General features: G+C 41.2%; 1 protein-coding gene across 5 annotated transcripts in view; it reads left to right on the top strand.

Annotated features, from left to right (window-relative positions):
- kiz (kizuna centrosomal protein) overlaps positions 1 to 17,888 on the top strand; it is a 218,049-nt gene that overhangs the window by 54,999 nt on the left and 145,162 nt on the right. For 4 of the 5 annotated variants that reach the window (XR_010976293.1, XR_010976294.1, XM_068045741.1 and 1 more), the window contains exon 4: positions 14,258 to 14,347. Coding sequence is in view for 2 of the 5 variants with exons in the window: in XM_068045741.1 (XP_067901842.1) it covers positions 14,258 to 14,347 (90 nt within the window). In the remaining 3 variants the exon portion in view is untranslated. Of the gene's footprint in view, positions 1 to 14,257; positions 14,348 to 17,888 lie in introns of those variants that run through there. The other variant, XM_068045743.1, reaches the window with a different exon arrangement.

Below are 17,888 nucleotides of genomic sequence, written 5' to 3'. Positions count from 1 at the left end.
CTGCTTTGGAGGTCCTGCTTTTTAGTTTCCTTCCTAACTCCCTAAAATCTGCTTTCAAGACCGCATCCCTCTTCCTCCTTATGTCATTGGTACCAACGTGGACCACGACCTCTGGCTGGTCACCCTCCCCCAGAAGGATGTCCTGCAGCTGCTCTGTGACATCCTTGACTCTGATGCCAGGGAGGCAACATACCATCCTGGAGTCATGTTTAGTGCCATAGAAATGCCTGTCTGATCCCCTGACTATCGAATCCCCTATCACTTCCACACTTCTTTCTCCCCACCTGTACAGCTGAGCAACCCGTGGTGCCACGAACTTTGCTCTGGCTTCACTCCCCTGAGGAACCATCGCTCTCACCAGTATCCAAAATGGAAAATTGATTAGCAAGCAAGGTAGACTCAGGGGACTTCTGCACTGCCTGCCTGGTTCTCTTAGACAGCCTGGTGGTCACCCATTCCCTCTCTGCCTGCATGCTCCTAACCTGTGGTGTGAACACCTCCCTAAACATGCTATCCATGTAGTTCTCTGCCTCATGGATGCACAACGGTGACCAGTCGCCGCTCGAGTTCCGAAATCTGGAGCTCAAGCTTCTGCAGCTGTTGTGATGGCAAAATCTTTTTTGTACCACATCATGCACAACCGTGACAGGATGATCTTTCATTACTAGCATTGTGTCTTTTGATTATAATTAATTCACTATATTGTCTTTGGGTTTTTGATAAAGAAGAACTAACTAACCCATTAGCTCTTTTCTATCAGATGCCAATATCATCACCCTCTATAAAAACAAAGGTGACCGCGGTGACTGCAACAACTACCGTGGAATCTCCCTGCTAAGCATAGTGGGGAAAGTCTTTGCTCGAGTCGCTCTAAACAGGCTCCAGAAGCTGGCCGAGCGCGTCTACCATGAGGCACAGTGTGGCTTTCGTGCAGAGAGATCGACCGTTGACATGCTGTTCTCCCTTCGTCAGATACAGGAGAAATGCCGCGAACAACAGATGCCCCTCTACATTGCTTTCATTGATCTCACCAAAGCCTTTGACCTCGTCAGCAGACGTGGTCTCTTCAGACTACTAGAAAAGATTGGATGTCCACCAAAGCTACTAAGTATCATCACCTCATTCCATGACAATATGAAAGGCACAATTCAACATGGCGGCACCTCATCAGACCCCTTTCCTATCCTGAGTGGCGTGAAACAGGTCTGTGTTCTCGCACCCACACTTTTTGGGATTTTCTTCTCCCTGCTGCTTTCACATGCGTTCAAGTCTTCTGAAGAAGGAATTTTCCTCCACACTAGATCAGGGGGCAGGTTGTTCAACCTTGCCCGTCTAAGAGCGAAGACCAAAGTACGGAAAGTCCTCATCAGGGAACTCCTCTTTGCTGACGATGCTGCTTTAACATCTCACACTGAAGAGTGTCTGCAGAGTCTCATCGACAGGTTTGCGGCTGCCTGCAATGAATTTGGCCTAACCATCAACCTCAAGAAAACGAACATCATGGGGCAGGACGTCAGAAATGCTTCATCCATCAGTATTGGCGACCACGCTCTGGAAGTGGTTCAAGAGTTCACCTACCTAGGCTCAACTATCACCAGTAACCTGTCTCTCGATGCCGAAATCAACAAGCGCATGGGAAAGGCTTCCTCTGCTATGTCCAGACTGGCCAAGAGAGTGTGGGAAAATGGTGCACTGACACGGAACACAAAGGTCCGTGTGTATCAAGCCTGTGTCCTCAGTACCTTGCTCTATGGCAGCGAGGCCTGGACAATGTATGTCAGCCAAGAGCGACATCTCAATTCATTCCATCTTTGCTGCCTCCGGAGAATACATGGCATCAGGTGGCAGGACCATATCTCCAACACAGAAGTCCTCGAGGCGGCCAACATCCCCAGCTTATACACACTACTGAGTCAGCGGCGCTTGGGATGGCTTGGCCATGTGAGCCACATGGAAGATGGCAGGATCCCCAAGGAGGTATTGTACAGCGAGCTCGCCACTGGTATCAGACCCATCGGCTGTCCATGTCTCCGCTTTAAAGACGTCTGCAAACGTGACATGAAGTCCTGTGACATTGATCACAAGTCATGGGAGTCAGTTGCCAGCGTTCGCCAGAGCTGGCGGGCAGCCATAAAGGTGGGGCTAAAGTGTGGCGAGTCGAAGAGACTTAGCAGTTGGCAGGAAAAAAGACAAAAGTTCGAGGGGAGAGCCAACTATGTAACATCCCTGACAAGCACATTTTTCTGCAGCACCTGTGGAAGAGCCTGTCACTCTAGAATTGGCCTTTATAGCCACTCCAGGCGCTGCTCCACACACCACTGACCACCTCCAGGCGTTTACCCATTGTCTCTCAAGATAAGGAGGCCAAAGAAGATCAGAACTTTCCCTGGCAACCGGAGGCTAGCAGGGCATTTTGCATACATTTAAAAATGGCTGCACGGAGCTCTGATTTTCTTCAGTCAAGTGGTGTCAAATCTAGTGAAACAGCCAAGGAGATATAGAAGGACCTAGATAATATTTGCAACAGAGCAAATTATGGGAAATGAATGAAAATATGGATAAGGTACCAGCCTTAGATTTGATGCAGAGGAGCTACATCGTCATTGAGGCTGATCCATTGTGTCAAGTGACTGAGTTGTGAGAAAAGTTTGGACTCTTCAGCCTGGAAAGGAAAATAATGACAGGTCCTTTAGTTAGGAATGCATGATAATAAGCAGAAAAGAAAAGGTTATTCCTGAGCACCATTTTAGGTTAAACCATGACTACGACAAGGGAACATAAATGTAAGCTAATAAAAGACAACTTTAGGCTAACGTCAGAAACCAGTTATCCATACAAAGGCTGATTTTTAAAAATTTGTTTGTGGGATGTGGGCGTCGCTGGATCGGCCAGCATTTGTTGTCCATCCCTAATTGCCCTTGAACTGAGTGGCTTGCTAGGCCATTTCACAAGGCATTTTAAGAGTCAACCACTGTGGAGTCACATGTAAGTCATTAATGAGTCATTAGTGAATGAGAGGGGTTTTTACAAACTAGTTTGTACCAGAGGGGTTTTTACAAACTCATGCAAGAAGCAGTTTGATGCTGTGATTGGTTTCTGTAGAGGGATAAGCTAGATGGGCTGAATGACTTCCCCACTGATAGAGTCATAGTAATTTACAACACATTTCAGCTCATCATATCTGTGCTCACTGATAAAGAGCTATCCAGACTAATCGCACTTTCCAGCATTTGGTCCATAGCCTTATAGGTTACAGCACTTCACGTGCATGTTCAGGTGCTTTTTAAATGTGATGAGGGTTTCTGCCTCTACCACCCTTTCAAGCAGTGAGTTCTAGACCCCCACCGCCCTCTAGGTAAACAAATTTCTCAACTCCCCTGTAATCCTTCTGTCAATTATTTTAAATCTATGCTTCCTGGTTTTGACCTCTCTGCTAAGGTCCTTCCTATCCACTCTATTGTAATTTTATACTCTTTAATTAAATCTCTCCTCATCCTCTCTGTTCCAAAGAAAACAATGTCAGCTGATTTAACACTTCCTCATAGCTTAAAATTTTCCAGTCCTGGCAACATCTTATAAATCTCCTCTACCCTCTCAAATGTGATCACATCCTTCCTGTATTGTGGTGCCCAGAACTGTATGCAGTACTCAAGCTGTGGCCTAGCTAGTATTTTATACAATTCTAGCATAACCTCCCTTATATTCTATGCCTCAGCTAGTAATGGAAGTATCCCAAATGCATTCTTAACCACCTTGTCTACTGTCCTGCTACCTTCAGGGATCTGTGGACATGCAGTCTAAGGTTCCTCTGTTCCTCTCTGCTTCTCACTATCCTACCATTTATTGTGCATCCCCTTGCCTTGTTTGCCCTCCCCAAATGCATTACCTCACACATTTCCAGATTGAATCTCATTTGCCACTTTTCTGCCCACCTGACCAGTCCATTGATATCTTCTTGCAGTCTATGGATTTCTTCCTCTTTGTCAACCTCACGGCTAATTTTTGTGACAGCTACTATCTTCCGACATTTATGTCTAAATTATTGATATATACCCGAAAAGCAAGGGTCCTAGTACTGAGCCCTGCAGAATCCCACTGGAAGTAGCCTTTCAGTCACAAAAGCACCTGTTGACCATCACCTTTTGCTTCCTGCCACTGATCCAATTTTGGATCAAATTTGCCATTTTCACTTGGAACCCATAAGCTTTTACTTTTTGTATCAGTCTGCCGAGTGGGACCTCGTCAAAAGCCTTGCTGAAATTCATATAGACTACATCAACTGCACTACCCTCATTGAACCTGTTCCTTGTGATCTGTCCCTCTGTATCTGTCCCTAGTTTGTAAACTACTGTCTTCAAACTCTTCTGTTAAATGCAGTGTTATGAAGTGGCAGGTGCCAACCATTATCATTTACATTTATCCCATCTGACGGATGGACTAGATTGAAAGAGGATAAACATGCATGTAAGTATCAAAGCTGTATATGTAAAACATGGGAGTTTGGTCGTTTTGGAACAGATTTACTTCAAAGATAACAGGAATTGCATTATTCCAGGAAAATAAAACACAAATGAAAAACCCTTCACTCAAAGCAGTTCATTCTGATCTCTACTTAATCTTCTTTGGCCTCCTTATCTCGAGAGACAATGGATAAGCGCCTGGAGGTGGTCAGTGGTTTGTGAAGCAGCGCCTGGAGTGGCTATAAAGGCCAATTCTAGAGTGACAGGCTCTTCCACAGGTGCTGCAGAGAAATTTGTTTGTCGGGGCTGTTACACAGTTGGCTCTTCCCTTGCGCCTGTCTTTTTTCCTGCCAACTACTAAGTCTCTTCGATTCGCCACACTTTAGCCCCACCTTTATTGGTGCGCGCCAGCTCTGGCGGACGCTGGCAACTGACTCCCACGACTTGTGATCAATGTCACAGGATTTCATGTCGCGTTTGCAGACGTCTTTAAAGCGGAGACATGGACGGCCGGTGCGTCTGATACCAGTGGCGAGCTCGCTGTACAATGTGTCTTTGGGGATCCTGTCATCTTCCATGCGGCTCACATGGCCATCTGTGTTGGAGATACGGTCCTGCCACCTGATGCCAAGTATTCTCCGGAGGCAGCGAAGATGGAATGAATTGAGACGTTGCTCTTGGCTGACATACATTGTCCAGGCCTCGCTGCCATAGAGAAAGGTACTGAGGACTGTTCACATAACTGATGAAAACTGAGATGTCGCAGTACATTGGGGAGACTAAACGCAGACTGGGTGACTGCTTTGCAGAATGCCTCTGTTCAGTTCGCAAGTGCGACCCCGAGCTTCCTGCCGCTTGTCATTTCAATACTTCACCTTGTTCCAACTCTGACCTTTCTGTCCTTGGCCAGTCACAGTGTTCCAATGAAACTCAATTCAAGCTCGAGGAACAGCACCTCATCTTTTGACTGGGCACTTTACAGCCTTCCGGACTCAACATTGAGTTCAACAATTTTAGATCAAAACCTCTGACCTCATTTTTTTTCTCTTTTTATCCCCCACCCCTTGTTTCTTACTTAATCCCTTTACTTTGTGTTTGGATGGCTGCTATTCTGCTATTTACACCTCATCCAGACACATCTTTTGTTTCTTCACTTGTCCCATTACTACCCGCTTTGGCTTTGTACCATGAAACCTTTTGTCATTTAATCTCTCCTACCCTCCACCCTATCAGAGACCTTCCCTTTTGTTTTCTTCTCCCCCCCCCCCTCCCACCCTTTCACTTGTTCAATTCCTATTACATTTCTTACTTTTGCCAGTTCTGATGAAAGGTCATACAGACCTGAAACGTTAACTCTGCTTTTCTCTCCACAGATGCTGTCTGACCTGCTGAGTATTTCCAGCTTTTTCTGATTTTGTTTCAGATTTCTATTATCCGCAGTATTTTGCTTTTGTATTGCTGTTTGTGGAAACTTGCTGTAGAAAAATTGGTTGCCATGTTTCTTACAGTACAACAGTCTACACATCAAAATACCTCATTGTCTGTAAAGCACTTTGGGACATCCCGAGATTGTGAAAAGCGCTATATAAATGCAATTTTTTCATACAATTTTTCACTCTCAATTGTCTTAATTCTTCAAGTATTTACTTTTGCATTTGCTCAAAGCTACCACCACAACTGCAAGACTCACTCCCAGTCCCTATAATACTCAAATTCCAAGGCAAAATTAGACTTTCTGTATTTCCTCTTGGCACCTCACCGTTCATGCAAGCTGCCAATTTGAAATTAAGCCCATTTTATTTGAAGGGGATGATCTCATACGTTTCATTAGATTGGGAACTGTCATCTGTATCTGTATGTGAAATCTCATAAAATACTACAATCCCTATAAAGGTGGGAGCACACTTGAACAGCAGTACTTGAAATATTTCCTTGGGGAAAGACAAATGGTAGCAACTCTTTACTACCTTGAAATTTGCTAACCATGCATTATTGCTCAGTTTACAATGAGTGGCAAAACTTGCACGTCATGGCCAGCTTAACATTTGTGAAAGGGAGATTTTTAACTGAAATGTATGTGTGATGCTATAGTGTCTCTTCGACCATCAGATTGCAGAAGCATGAGCCACTGATGCCTAAACTAATTGGCCAATCATGATCCACAGAGCAGCAGCCAGCTGTTTTTGCTGGCAGTGTTCCCCAAGATGAGTGTTGAATCTCACTGAACCCTTTCATTTTCACTTTGTACAATCCTGTTTCAAACTTGCAAATCCTTAATTCATGTGAGCAAAATCATGGGAGATCCATACTTATATAGAACTAAAGTCTTCAGTGCCTCTGTTCTTTACTAAATGTTGTTATACATAAAATTCTGTTCCAGATGTAGAGTTTTCATTAAGGCATTCTGCAAGTGCATAAATTCTCATAGTTGCTAAAATAAGTTCTTTCATCAGGCTTCTTCTAATAGTTTTGCTAAAGTAAATAAAAAATACATTATAATCCAGAGTTTTCCAATATTGTACAGTTAGCCAGAAAAATGTATTAGGAGTTAAGCTGGGCCACGTAACCCCAGTTTTGCAGGTGCTGTGTGATGTCCTAAGATCCCCAAATGGGAGGCAGGAAGTGCACTAATTGTACCAGAAGCATCCTGATCATAATGTTGGATAAGAAGAAACAAGAGGCATCCTTTACCCATGCCTGAAGTAAGTGTTAGGCCATTTGCATGTGCAAGTAAGGGACCTAATGCCAGCTTCAGGTAGCTGCTGCAACATTGGCAGCTGGTGTTGGCTGCCTCAAGGAAATCCAATCCAAACCATTGACTAAAGAAAAGGGAAGTACTTACAATAATCGCCATGCCAATCATCGTTACTCTCCCCAGCGCCAATGACTCCCTTCCCGAACCACACGATCACCTACCCCCACCAAACTCTGTGATCTGACCCGACCATTTGCCTCTGGACTACTGTGCTCACACTTGGAGCACTTATCTATATGGCTGTATACTGCAGTGCGATGGCTGCTTCTGAATTTAACTCCCATTGTGTTTTAGTTCATAAGGAATTTTGTAAATCACATTTTCTGCTCTCTTGTGTATGTTTACAGAGGATAGGTTTTCATTCTGTGAGTTTTCTTTCCTAAATTATTAAGTTTGGAGAGTGTATTTTGTGTATTAATGCAGTATGCGCAGTTTACTAAAGAATTGTAATGTTATTGAATACAATGGTGCAATAATTTATAGGTATTTGTATGTTGTTGGATGCCCCACAATAATGCGTTTTATGCACTAACACCAAAGGGTGCAGGGAGACAGATGGCCTTTTTAACCTCAACTAAATTTTCAGAAGTTTATTGAAAAGATAAACTGTTTACTGAGATTGTGAAAAATTTTAATAGCTGTTCCAGGACAAATCAGTGTATTTACTTCAGTTAATTATACCATAGAGTTCTATTCTAAGCTCTGTAAAGGTCAGTGTAGTCATCTGACCTGTTCAGCCTATAAAATAACGTAGAGAATTGCTTGACGTTTTGACTATGACTACCCACAACAATAAAGCAACTGTTTTTATTTGAGTACAAACTGTTATGGATTTGGTCTATATTATTTTTATGCAATTACTTTTGTAGTAACACCCCTCTTAATACAAATGCAGGTTGCTTTTCATGCCAGATTATTCTCCTGTCTTACTGGTAGGGCATGGTTCCAGAAGCCCCATTTTACGGAGAGCTTAGGCATCATGTGGCTTCAACTTGAAGGGCATCATGAGCCCAGTGCTGTTTGCTTGTGTGTCCATATGGACACATAACCGCACGAGTCGCTAATAGTGATCAGGACTGGAAACCTTGGTTGCTTTTCTTTGATGCAGGGCACCTATACAATTGTTGCCACATTTGAGATCAGCTAGCTAAGCACAGTTCAGCACCTGAACTTGAGGGCATCTGGTCTGTGTGGCTCTGCATTATATTCAATGGTGTGTTTATCCACAAGGCCAGATTACTCTTAAGGGATCGTTTTAATGTTTAAATTCCTGTATGCTTGGCTAATACAGTATTTTATACTTGCTGCATGCTTATTGATCTGCAGACAATGGGCCACTGGCGTAAAGCGAGTGATGTTAGATCTGTTTACTTCCAGTAGCATCTTCTGCAATGCATACTGATTGTGAGACTAACCACAGAAAAACTGCAAGGTTTTGAGGAAGGAGAAGCAAATATAAGTAACGGAAAGAAGATTCAGATGGAGTTATGAACACCAAATTTGCGTGTGCAAAGGATAGAATAATTAATTTACCTCTTTATTGGTGCTACTTACAAAATCTGTGGTGGAAAATAGAGAAATAAATTCAGCTACTGTAAGTCACATATTGCTCTTTATTAGAGTGCTACTTTTGTGCTATGTAGGGGTCAATATATTCAGAGTAACACTGCAATTTCCTCTTAAAATCACTGATATTAGAATGACAATGTTAGGCTTAAATCATTGACTTGCTGTGTGATCTGTAATGTTGGCTTGAAAAAGCAAAATTACTGATCAAAGTCCATCAGCTGTTAATTGCTTTTCAGTTATCTATAGCAGTGCTACTAATTAAGTCTAAAACATTATTTGAAGCCATAAAATGCATTTCAACCATATCTAACTCAGTAGCTTTTCTGTATGAAGTTTCTGAGTCCTGATTGAGTTATTTTGCGCTGTACTTCAGTGTCTTGGCATTGTGGGCTTTGACCCTTCACCTAAATGCTTCCCAGTAAATAAATACTCAAATTTTAGAGGTCTGAGACAAATATAATACTGTTCTGTTTCTGCTAATCTGCTTTGCTCAATTTATGCAGTTTAATTATTCATGAATAGAAAACTTACTGGTCATATTTTTCTTCTTGTTGCTACAGTGGCACTTGATGCAGTGAAAAGGCAAGTTTGTCTGCCATTGTTGCTTAACAATTCAATTTTGCTGCCTTCCCCAATGATTGTATTACTTTGTTGCTTACTATTATTTTCCACTTTATTTTAGGCTTATTTGTTCCTTGAATATTTTCTTGATAGCTTTGTTCCACAGCTAAAATCAAGCACCAGGCTTATTTGGGGGTGGGGGAATTACTCTTTTAACAAAAATGATAGAGTATATGTTTTGCTCAGTAATTACCAACCTGTTAATGAAATTGTGTAATCATATGGCTTTGAAACATGTGATTTCTGAAAATGGAGTTTTGTTACTTGGTTGTTAACGATAGAGGAAAACAGGCATTTTTCATTAAAAGAGGTATTTTGTCCCTCTGATAGTTTATGATCTCATCAAAAATAACAATGTAGGACTCCCTAAGAGCAATTGATCCAATACAGTTTATTCTTCTGAAAATTTTCCTGCACCAAACTTGTTTTAATTTATGTAAGCTTTGCTAAATCGTGAACTGATTTACTTCCCTCTTGAATGCTTCATTGAACTTAATGTTTACTGCACTAGATGGCAGTCTATAGCATAAGTATGGAGTAAAGTGCCATCTGGGTTAGAAAACAATTTCAACTGAGAGTGGTTAGAATGTGATTCTCTGTCACAATCTATTGTTAAAGCACAGTCCATAAATTCATTACAAATTAGATAGTTGTTTGAGGAATATTAAAGGTTATGGGGGCAGAAGGATGAGATGATGTTTTTGATTGAACTAGCTGACTTGTGTGGAGCAAGACCATGGTGCCCACTTGGTTGGCTGAATGGCCTATTTCTGTGGCTAACATTGTGTTTCTATAATAACACTATGTGTAAAAAAAAATTATATCTTATTAGTTTAATTGTAATTTTAACAAGAAACTCAGTTTCTTCTGTTTGAATTTGATCAAAATAATAAAGAAGTCTAACCAGTTCTAATCCCTTCATGACTTTAAAGTGTACTTGAATCATATCTCTCCCCTTTTATTTTAAATGAGATTTAACTTCCAAAATCTGGAATTATCTTGTTGCCTTTCTTTGAATCCTCTCCCCTGTATCTAGATCTTTGTCTTACTTATGGAAACCAAATGTCAACTTGTGGCATTACTAATATGTTATAAAGTGTCAGTAACTGTTCACTTTGATTTATGTTTTACCTGTCTGTGTAAATTCCCCAATATGTTTATTCCTCTGCAGCTGGTGCCCTACATTGTGCTTTTCTAATGCTCAAACATGGAAAAAAGTGGTTATTGCTGCGCCAAATGGCACTTTATGTGGACAGAATATTCAATATGTATTAGCAGTGGACATCTGTGCAATGTGGGAGGGAGAAAAAAGAAGCTGGAGATTTTTATTTAAGTCTTCAAAGCTTTGTGGGGAGCAAACCCTTCAGCTGAAAGAGACTAATAGTTTTAAGGCAGTTGGTTAGGTAGTTGTAAAGCAGTTGGTGTTATGATCAGGTGAGGAGGGGTCACAAAGCTCCCCTCTTGTCTTTCTTCATGTTTGACCTCAACAAGGTTTATTCCTTTTTAAACAGTGGATGTACTTACCACTTCAGTGAGTGTTTAACCTTTTACCTTTGTTATGATCATAAAAGAACCAATCGGACAGATTTTCTTGAGTTTAAACAAGAAAGAGGTGAATTTATTGTACTTAACCGAAAACCAGATCTAAGTAAAATAATAACTTATGCTACACTTTCACACTCTCTCTCTCTCTCACACACACACGAGAATCACACACACAAATAGATTACACAATGGAGAGGAATAGTGGTTGGAATAGAGTTTGGATCAGATAAAAAGAATATACATTCTGTGGTATCTTTTAATTCAGTTGTCTTCCAGCTGAATCTGGAGTCTTGAAGTTCTTGGTTGGTAGATGTTCTTAGAGACAGTGGAGCAGATGGTCTTCTTGGGGGTCTTTGTCTTGGATCTTTTTCAGTCAGCAGGCAAGCTTTGAATGCCTCAAGGTCACCTGGCGAGTGAGAGAGAGAGACACCCCTTATGGGTTCTGCACATGTCAAAATCTCAGGAGCTTGTCCCATTTGTAGCAAAAGACTGCTAGGTTTTCACATATGGGGAGGCAGTCACATGATTGTTCAGTGTCCTCGTTTGAACATCGGAACATGGAAGCAGGAGTAGGCCATTCAGCCCATCGAGCCAGCCTCGCCATTCAATACGATCATTGCTGATTATCCACTTCAATGCCTTTTTCCCACACTAGCCTCATATCCCCTTATGTCATTTGTAGTTAGAAATCTGTCAATCTCTGCTTTAAACATACTCAATGACTGAGCTTCCACAGCCCTCGGGGGCAGAGAATTCCAAAGATTCACAACCCTCTGAGTAAAGAAATTTCTCCTTATCTCTGTCCTAATTGGCTTCCCCCTTATTTTGAAACTGTGTTCCCTGGTTCTAGACTCCCCAACCAGGGGAAACATCATACCTGCATCTACCCTGTCTATCTCTTTAAGTATTTTATAATTTTCAATGAGATTACCTCTCATTCTTCGAAACTCTAGAGAATATAGACCCAGTTTCCCCAATCTCTCTTCATAGGACAGTCCCGCCATCCTAGGAACAAGTCTGATGAATCTTCGTTGCACTCCCTCTATCCTTCCTAAGGTAAGGGGACCAAAATTACACACAGTACTCCAGGTGCGTTCTATACAATTGAAGCAAGACTTCACTACTCCTGTACTCAAATCCTCTTGCGATAAAGGCTAACATACCATTAGCCTTCTTAATTGCTTGCTGCACCTGCATATCAGCTTTCAATGACTTATTGGCAAGGACACCCAGGTCCTTTTGTACATCTACACTTTCTAATCTCTTACCATTTAAGAAATACTCTGCACATCTGTTCCTCCTACCAAAGTGGATAACTTCACATTTTTCCACATTATATTTGCAATTTAATTAGATTCAAGTCGAGGAATTCTCAGTCTCTTTCGGGTCTCATTGTTTCAATGTTTACCCCTGGAGGGGTTTATCTTCCGCTGTTAATGTTCCAAGATAGCTTTGAATGTTTTGCCATTAGAGGTGAAACTGTTAGCTGATTCCAAATTCACAAGGCATTGTTCTAGGGGTGGCTAGCTCAGACATTCATCTCTCCTTTGATACCTTTTATGTGTAAGGTATTCAGATGGCCATTTTTAGCTGTTTATCAGTGACTTTTATCAGTTTTTTTCTGTCTCTTGTTTTTAAAAGATTAATCCAAGTTTCCAACAGATGGATTAAAAATCCTTATTTGGCATAGCACATTTTCTTGACACTGGTTTCAACAGAAACTGGTAATGCACCTGCCAATCTTACATCTGACATGCTTGGGACTATTTTAGGAAGAATCAAGAACATCGAGTCATAGAGAGATACAGCACTGAAACAGTGGCCCACGAGTCTGTGCCGACCATCAACCACTCATTTATACTTATCCTACATTAATCCCATATTCCCTACCACATCCCCACCTTCCCTCAATTCTCCTACCACCTACCTACACTAGGTATATCACTAGGGGCAATTTACAATGGCCAATTTACCTATCAACCTGCAAGTCTTTGGTTGTGGGAGGAAACAGGAGCACCAGGCGGAAACCCACGTGGTCACAGGGAGAACTTGCAAACTCCACACAGGCAGTACCCAGAACTGAACCCGGGTCACTGGAGCTGTGAGGCTGCGGTGCTAACCACTGCGCCACTCTACAGTTAGACTGTATTTTGGAAATTGGTTTACATGAGAAGTAGGAGTTACACATCTGAAAATTACAGTTTTCTGCATGAATGTAGACAAAAATGAGAGAACAGTCACAAGATAGAATAATGAAAAATACCTGAAATTTAATTATCGAGGGATATAGTTTAGATAGCCACTTAACCCTACTAATTATAGGATTAAGTTAGGAATTTTAGCTGTACACATTTATTTGTCTCATACAGACCTTTATAATTGTTTTACAATATTTAATGCAGTACATTATCACTCTTGGTTCTTAAATGGTAATGTATAATCTAGTTTTTCTGCCATGTTCTGCTTGATTTAGTGATGATAATTAGGTGGACAGGTGTGAAGAATGAGGTGGGAATTCATTATGCCAGAGCTATACCCACTTAATTGCATGGCCGATATTCAGCCATCATATTTGGTGGATAGAGGATGTGCCCCGCGCCACCCCCCCCCCCTCCCCCCCCCGCCGCAGTCCTCCCCAATTTTTGGATGGGCACAGGTAAGTGAGGTGGCAATAATATGATATGCCCCATTTTCCACCTCATTAAATCTGAGTTTTAATCATGTCAGTATAAAACTGACATATAGTTTTACTAGGCATCACTGTGAAGGCAAAACTCAGTTCAAAAAAACAAGCTTATTCAGTTGCTAATGCTGTTAAAAGTATTATTGTTTTTGTTTTTTGCTGTTGCCACCTGTTTTGCCATTGGTCTGTGTCTTTTGATGAGTATCAAAAATTTATATCTCGCCTCCCTTTTACTCCTCCTCTTCCTTCAAGAAGCAATAGAGTGAGGCCAAACTGATGAAACTGCACTACTGACACATGGAACTCAAGAACCAGTACTTCCCTACCAGACTATACAGCCAGAGGTTTCAGTTTACAAGAGAAGTGGGGAAAGTTATACCTCATGCTCTGAGTAAACCTGTGGCCCACTTCCACCATGTGCACCAGTTTACCAGCATGGTATTTCCTGCCCCACATGGACAAGCTCACAATCAGATGCGTTTCCAATGCCTGGAGCTGAGCCATGGTATTCACTTGAGGCTGACCCCAAAAATTACAGCTGAAGTGTGCAGCTTTTGTTACTAAAGCAAAACCGAGATTTAAAAAAAAGATTAAAGTAACACCAAATATTCTTCTCTATTCTAGATGGAATATGAAAAACAGATTGAAAGGTTACTTCCAGTTTGGAGTAAGTTGAAGTCAAAAGGGAAGGAGCAGGAAGCAAGAATTGAACAGGTAAGATTGGAAATTTTTTTTATGTGTTTGTTAAAAATCATGCACTAGCTTAGATATTGTGCTGTTGTAATTTATTTTTCATGTGTCATTAAGAGGACTGTATAATCATATACTGAATCTTGGCATATTTGTGCATATTTAGTAGATTTGCTGTTTCAGGATCAGACCATCACAGGTGAAAGCAGGAGACTTTCAGCAAGGAAGCACATGGCTGTATTAACTTTTATTTATTTATTTTTAGTTATTTAGAGATACAGCACTGAAACAGGCCCTTCAGCCCACCGAGTCTGTGCCGACCATCAACCACCCATTTATACTAATCCTACATTCATGCCACATCCCCACCTTCCCTATATTCCCCTACCACCTACCTATACTAGGGGAAATTTATCATGGCCAATTTACCTATCAACCTGCAAGTCTTTGGCTGTGGGAGAAAACCAGAGCACCCGGCGAAAACCCATGCGGTCACAGGGAGAACTTGCAAACTCCGCACAAGCAGTACCCAGAATTGAACCCGGGTCACTGAAGCCGTGAGGCTGCGCCACTGTGCCGCCCTGGAGGTATCTTTGGTTATTTCACTATTCTTGTGGCACTTGAACTCCTATCTTCCCTCTTTTATCAGATTGACTCTCCCTGTGGAGGAGTAGGTACAGGATTTACTCTGACTATGAGACCACTGTTACTTCATTGAGGTCTAAGTTTAAAAAATAGAGGTCACATATGCTTCAGAGATGTTTAATTCATAGGAGGCTTTGTTATTGCTGACCACTATCTTGGGCTGAACCAGAATGTTTAATCGGAGCTGAACTTCTAACTCCATATTGTCCTTAATGCAAACTCTGCCTACTTCCACTTCTATAACATCATCTGTGCTGCCCCAATCTCTGTTCATCTGATGCTAAAAACCTCATCCATGCCTTTGCCACTTCCAAACTCAGTTATTCCAGTTCTTTCCTGACCGGTCTCCCGGTCTTCATTCTCCATAAACTGCAGCTCATTTAAAATTCCACAACGCATATGCTATCCCCTACCAAGTACTGTTTGTCCATCTTCATGCTGTTAATAGTGAGAATTATATTTGTCTGCACATCACAGATGGCCTGCAAACTCCCAGGCACAGGCTCTACAAGGAGGAGGGTAGATTTGAGGGACCTCAGTGCTGATCATGGTCTTTATGACATCCTAGATCATCGGTTAGAATGATTGGGTTTGGCATAGGACCAGAGGTACGTCATAACATGCCAGTTCAGCTGCATCTGCTCCAAAATACATTCAATAAGTGGGTGTGGCGCCTGTAGAGCTGACATGGAAGTAGAATGTTAGGTTGTAGTTGGTGCGCTTGCATTTTACTGCACGTAGTTGTGAAGGTTTATTGTAAATATTCATTTTTTGTCAAGATTGTGCATAAAATCCAATGGAAAACACTGCTCCTACGCATTCATTTGTGTTTTATTCAGCCAGCCAGTATGAAGGCCATGAGGCGCTCTCGGGGGTAACACGCTCACTAGTTTTTCTTTCTTTCCTGTAGGGAAGTGCTTGGCTTCCAGTAGTTGTAATTTATTATCACTGTGTTACTATGGAATCAGTGGAATTCTAAAATTAGTATATTTCACATTTGAATTTGAAATTGTAAGTTGCCTTTTTAAATCACATGTAAAGTAAATCCATAGAAAAGATAATACCATCAGTGCAGTTCAAAGATGAATGTAGCTTTTATGTGCTCAGCAGTGGAACAGACAGCATTATTGGAGATCGGAATATTTGCACCTGGTGACAGTGCTAAGCTTGGATCAGGGATGCCATCAGTTACTTTCAGCATTAAGCTCCTCAACATTACTCTGACAATGCACTTTTGTCAACCTTTGGAAAAACACTGTACTCTGCTGCTACTACTTTGGTGGTATTGTGGGTTATTTACCATATGTGCATGCACATAAAGTGATCCACAGGTAAGATAAATTGCCAGAGTTCCCTCCAAAAGTCCATGACTCTCATTTAAGGCAAAGGATAACATTACTTTTCTGTCAACCAAACTTATCATCTTCATGTTAACAAACAGCTGAAAGTCATGGAGTCATTTATGGCACAGAAGGAGACCATTTGGCCCATCAAGTCCATGCCAGCTTCTCTGCGGAGCTACTCAATCTGTCCCACTCCCTGGCTTGATCCCTGTATTAAACAGATACAACTTGTGGTCCTGGGATTAGAATCTATTCTCTAGTTGGGAATCAACTCTTTCCTTTGGCCATTCGACTGAGTTGTTGTCAATTTTAGATTGGCATTGGGAGCTTAGGCTATATTTTGGAGGGGACATCATTTAAATATTTTGTTGCTGAAGGATCAGAGCAGTTTCCTTTAAGCTGTTTAAGTCTGTTGTTATTCCACTCCTTCAAAACTGTGATATTTAACGCTGCCCATTTATATTAGGCTCCCACTCCTGATTTATAAACAGAGGCAATCTAATGGATTAGATATAACTGCATATTAAATGATGTTGCTGAACAGTGGCATAAATTTCATGTTTTATACATTAGCAAGAAAAACCTGTATTTATACAGTGCCTTATCATATCGACAGGATTTTCCAAAGCACTTTGCAGCAAATTAATTTGTTTTGAAGTGTGGTCACAGTTGTTATGCAGAAAAATGCAGCAGGCAAATGAACGAATGACTAGATAATCTGCTTTTTTGTAGTGTTGATTGTGGGAGGAATGTTAGTCAGGACACTTGGAAAATCCCCTGCTCTTCTTCAAATACTACTAAGGACTGTTTTACATCCACCTGAACTTTGTTTTGATGTCTGATCCAAAAGACATCTACATTAACTAGTATATGAACGAGTATCTCCAACTTTTATTCTTTGGAATGTGATTTATGTACCTGTTCTGTAATGATTTTTGTCATTCTCTTCTTCACTCCCGCACAGTAAGTGTCTGGCTGGCATCCTGAGTACATGCTTAACCAGCAAAGCAAATCCCTTCTACTTACTGAATAATATTCACTTTTTGACAGTTGATACATAAATAAAAGAGACAGCTTCCTTGATCACTGATATTGACCTTGGCCCTTCCACTAGTTACCATAGGCTTCTTTTGTTAAATATTGTGATATTTCATGTTCTGAATTGCAAAGAAATATTTTGAACCAGAGAGTGTTGCAAACCTTTTTTTTTGTCAGACACTATCCTTTTACCTCTAGGACTTTGATTCAAATTCGGCACAAACTGAATATATGAAAGTTTTCTCTGCAATTGAATCAATCGGGAACTTTCCATCCAGTTCTTAGCACGAGCTCACACTACATAAATAAGCTAAATTGGCAATCTTTCCCAGAAAAGCCACAGTTTAGCTGGTGTGGGAAACAGAAAAATGACACATATTAGTACAGTAGGAGATTCTAGTCAAAGGTTGGAACTAAAATATAACATTGTGTTGTAGGGAGCTTTATTCTGCATCTAATCATACTGGATTTGTTGTGGAATGCTTAATGTGCCAAGAAATGGCACACAGCAACATAGCAGGTTACAATTAACAATTTGT

The sequence above is a fragment of the Heterodontus francisci genome, chromosome 13 (genome assembly GCF_036365525.1).
Source record: "Heterodontus francisci isolate sHetFra1 chromosome 13, sHetFra1.hap1, whole genome shotgun sequence".
NCBI classification, from domain to species: Eukaryota; Metazoa; Chordata; class Chondrichthyes; order Heterodontiformes; family Heterodontidae; genus Heterodontus; species Heterodontus francisci.
This window is presented reverse-complemented; position numbering and strand designations above follow the sequence as displayed.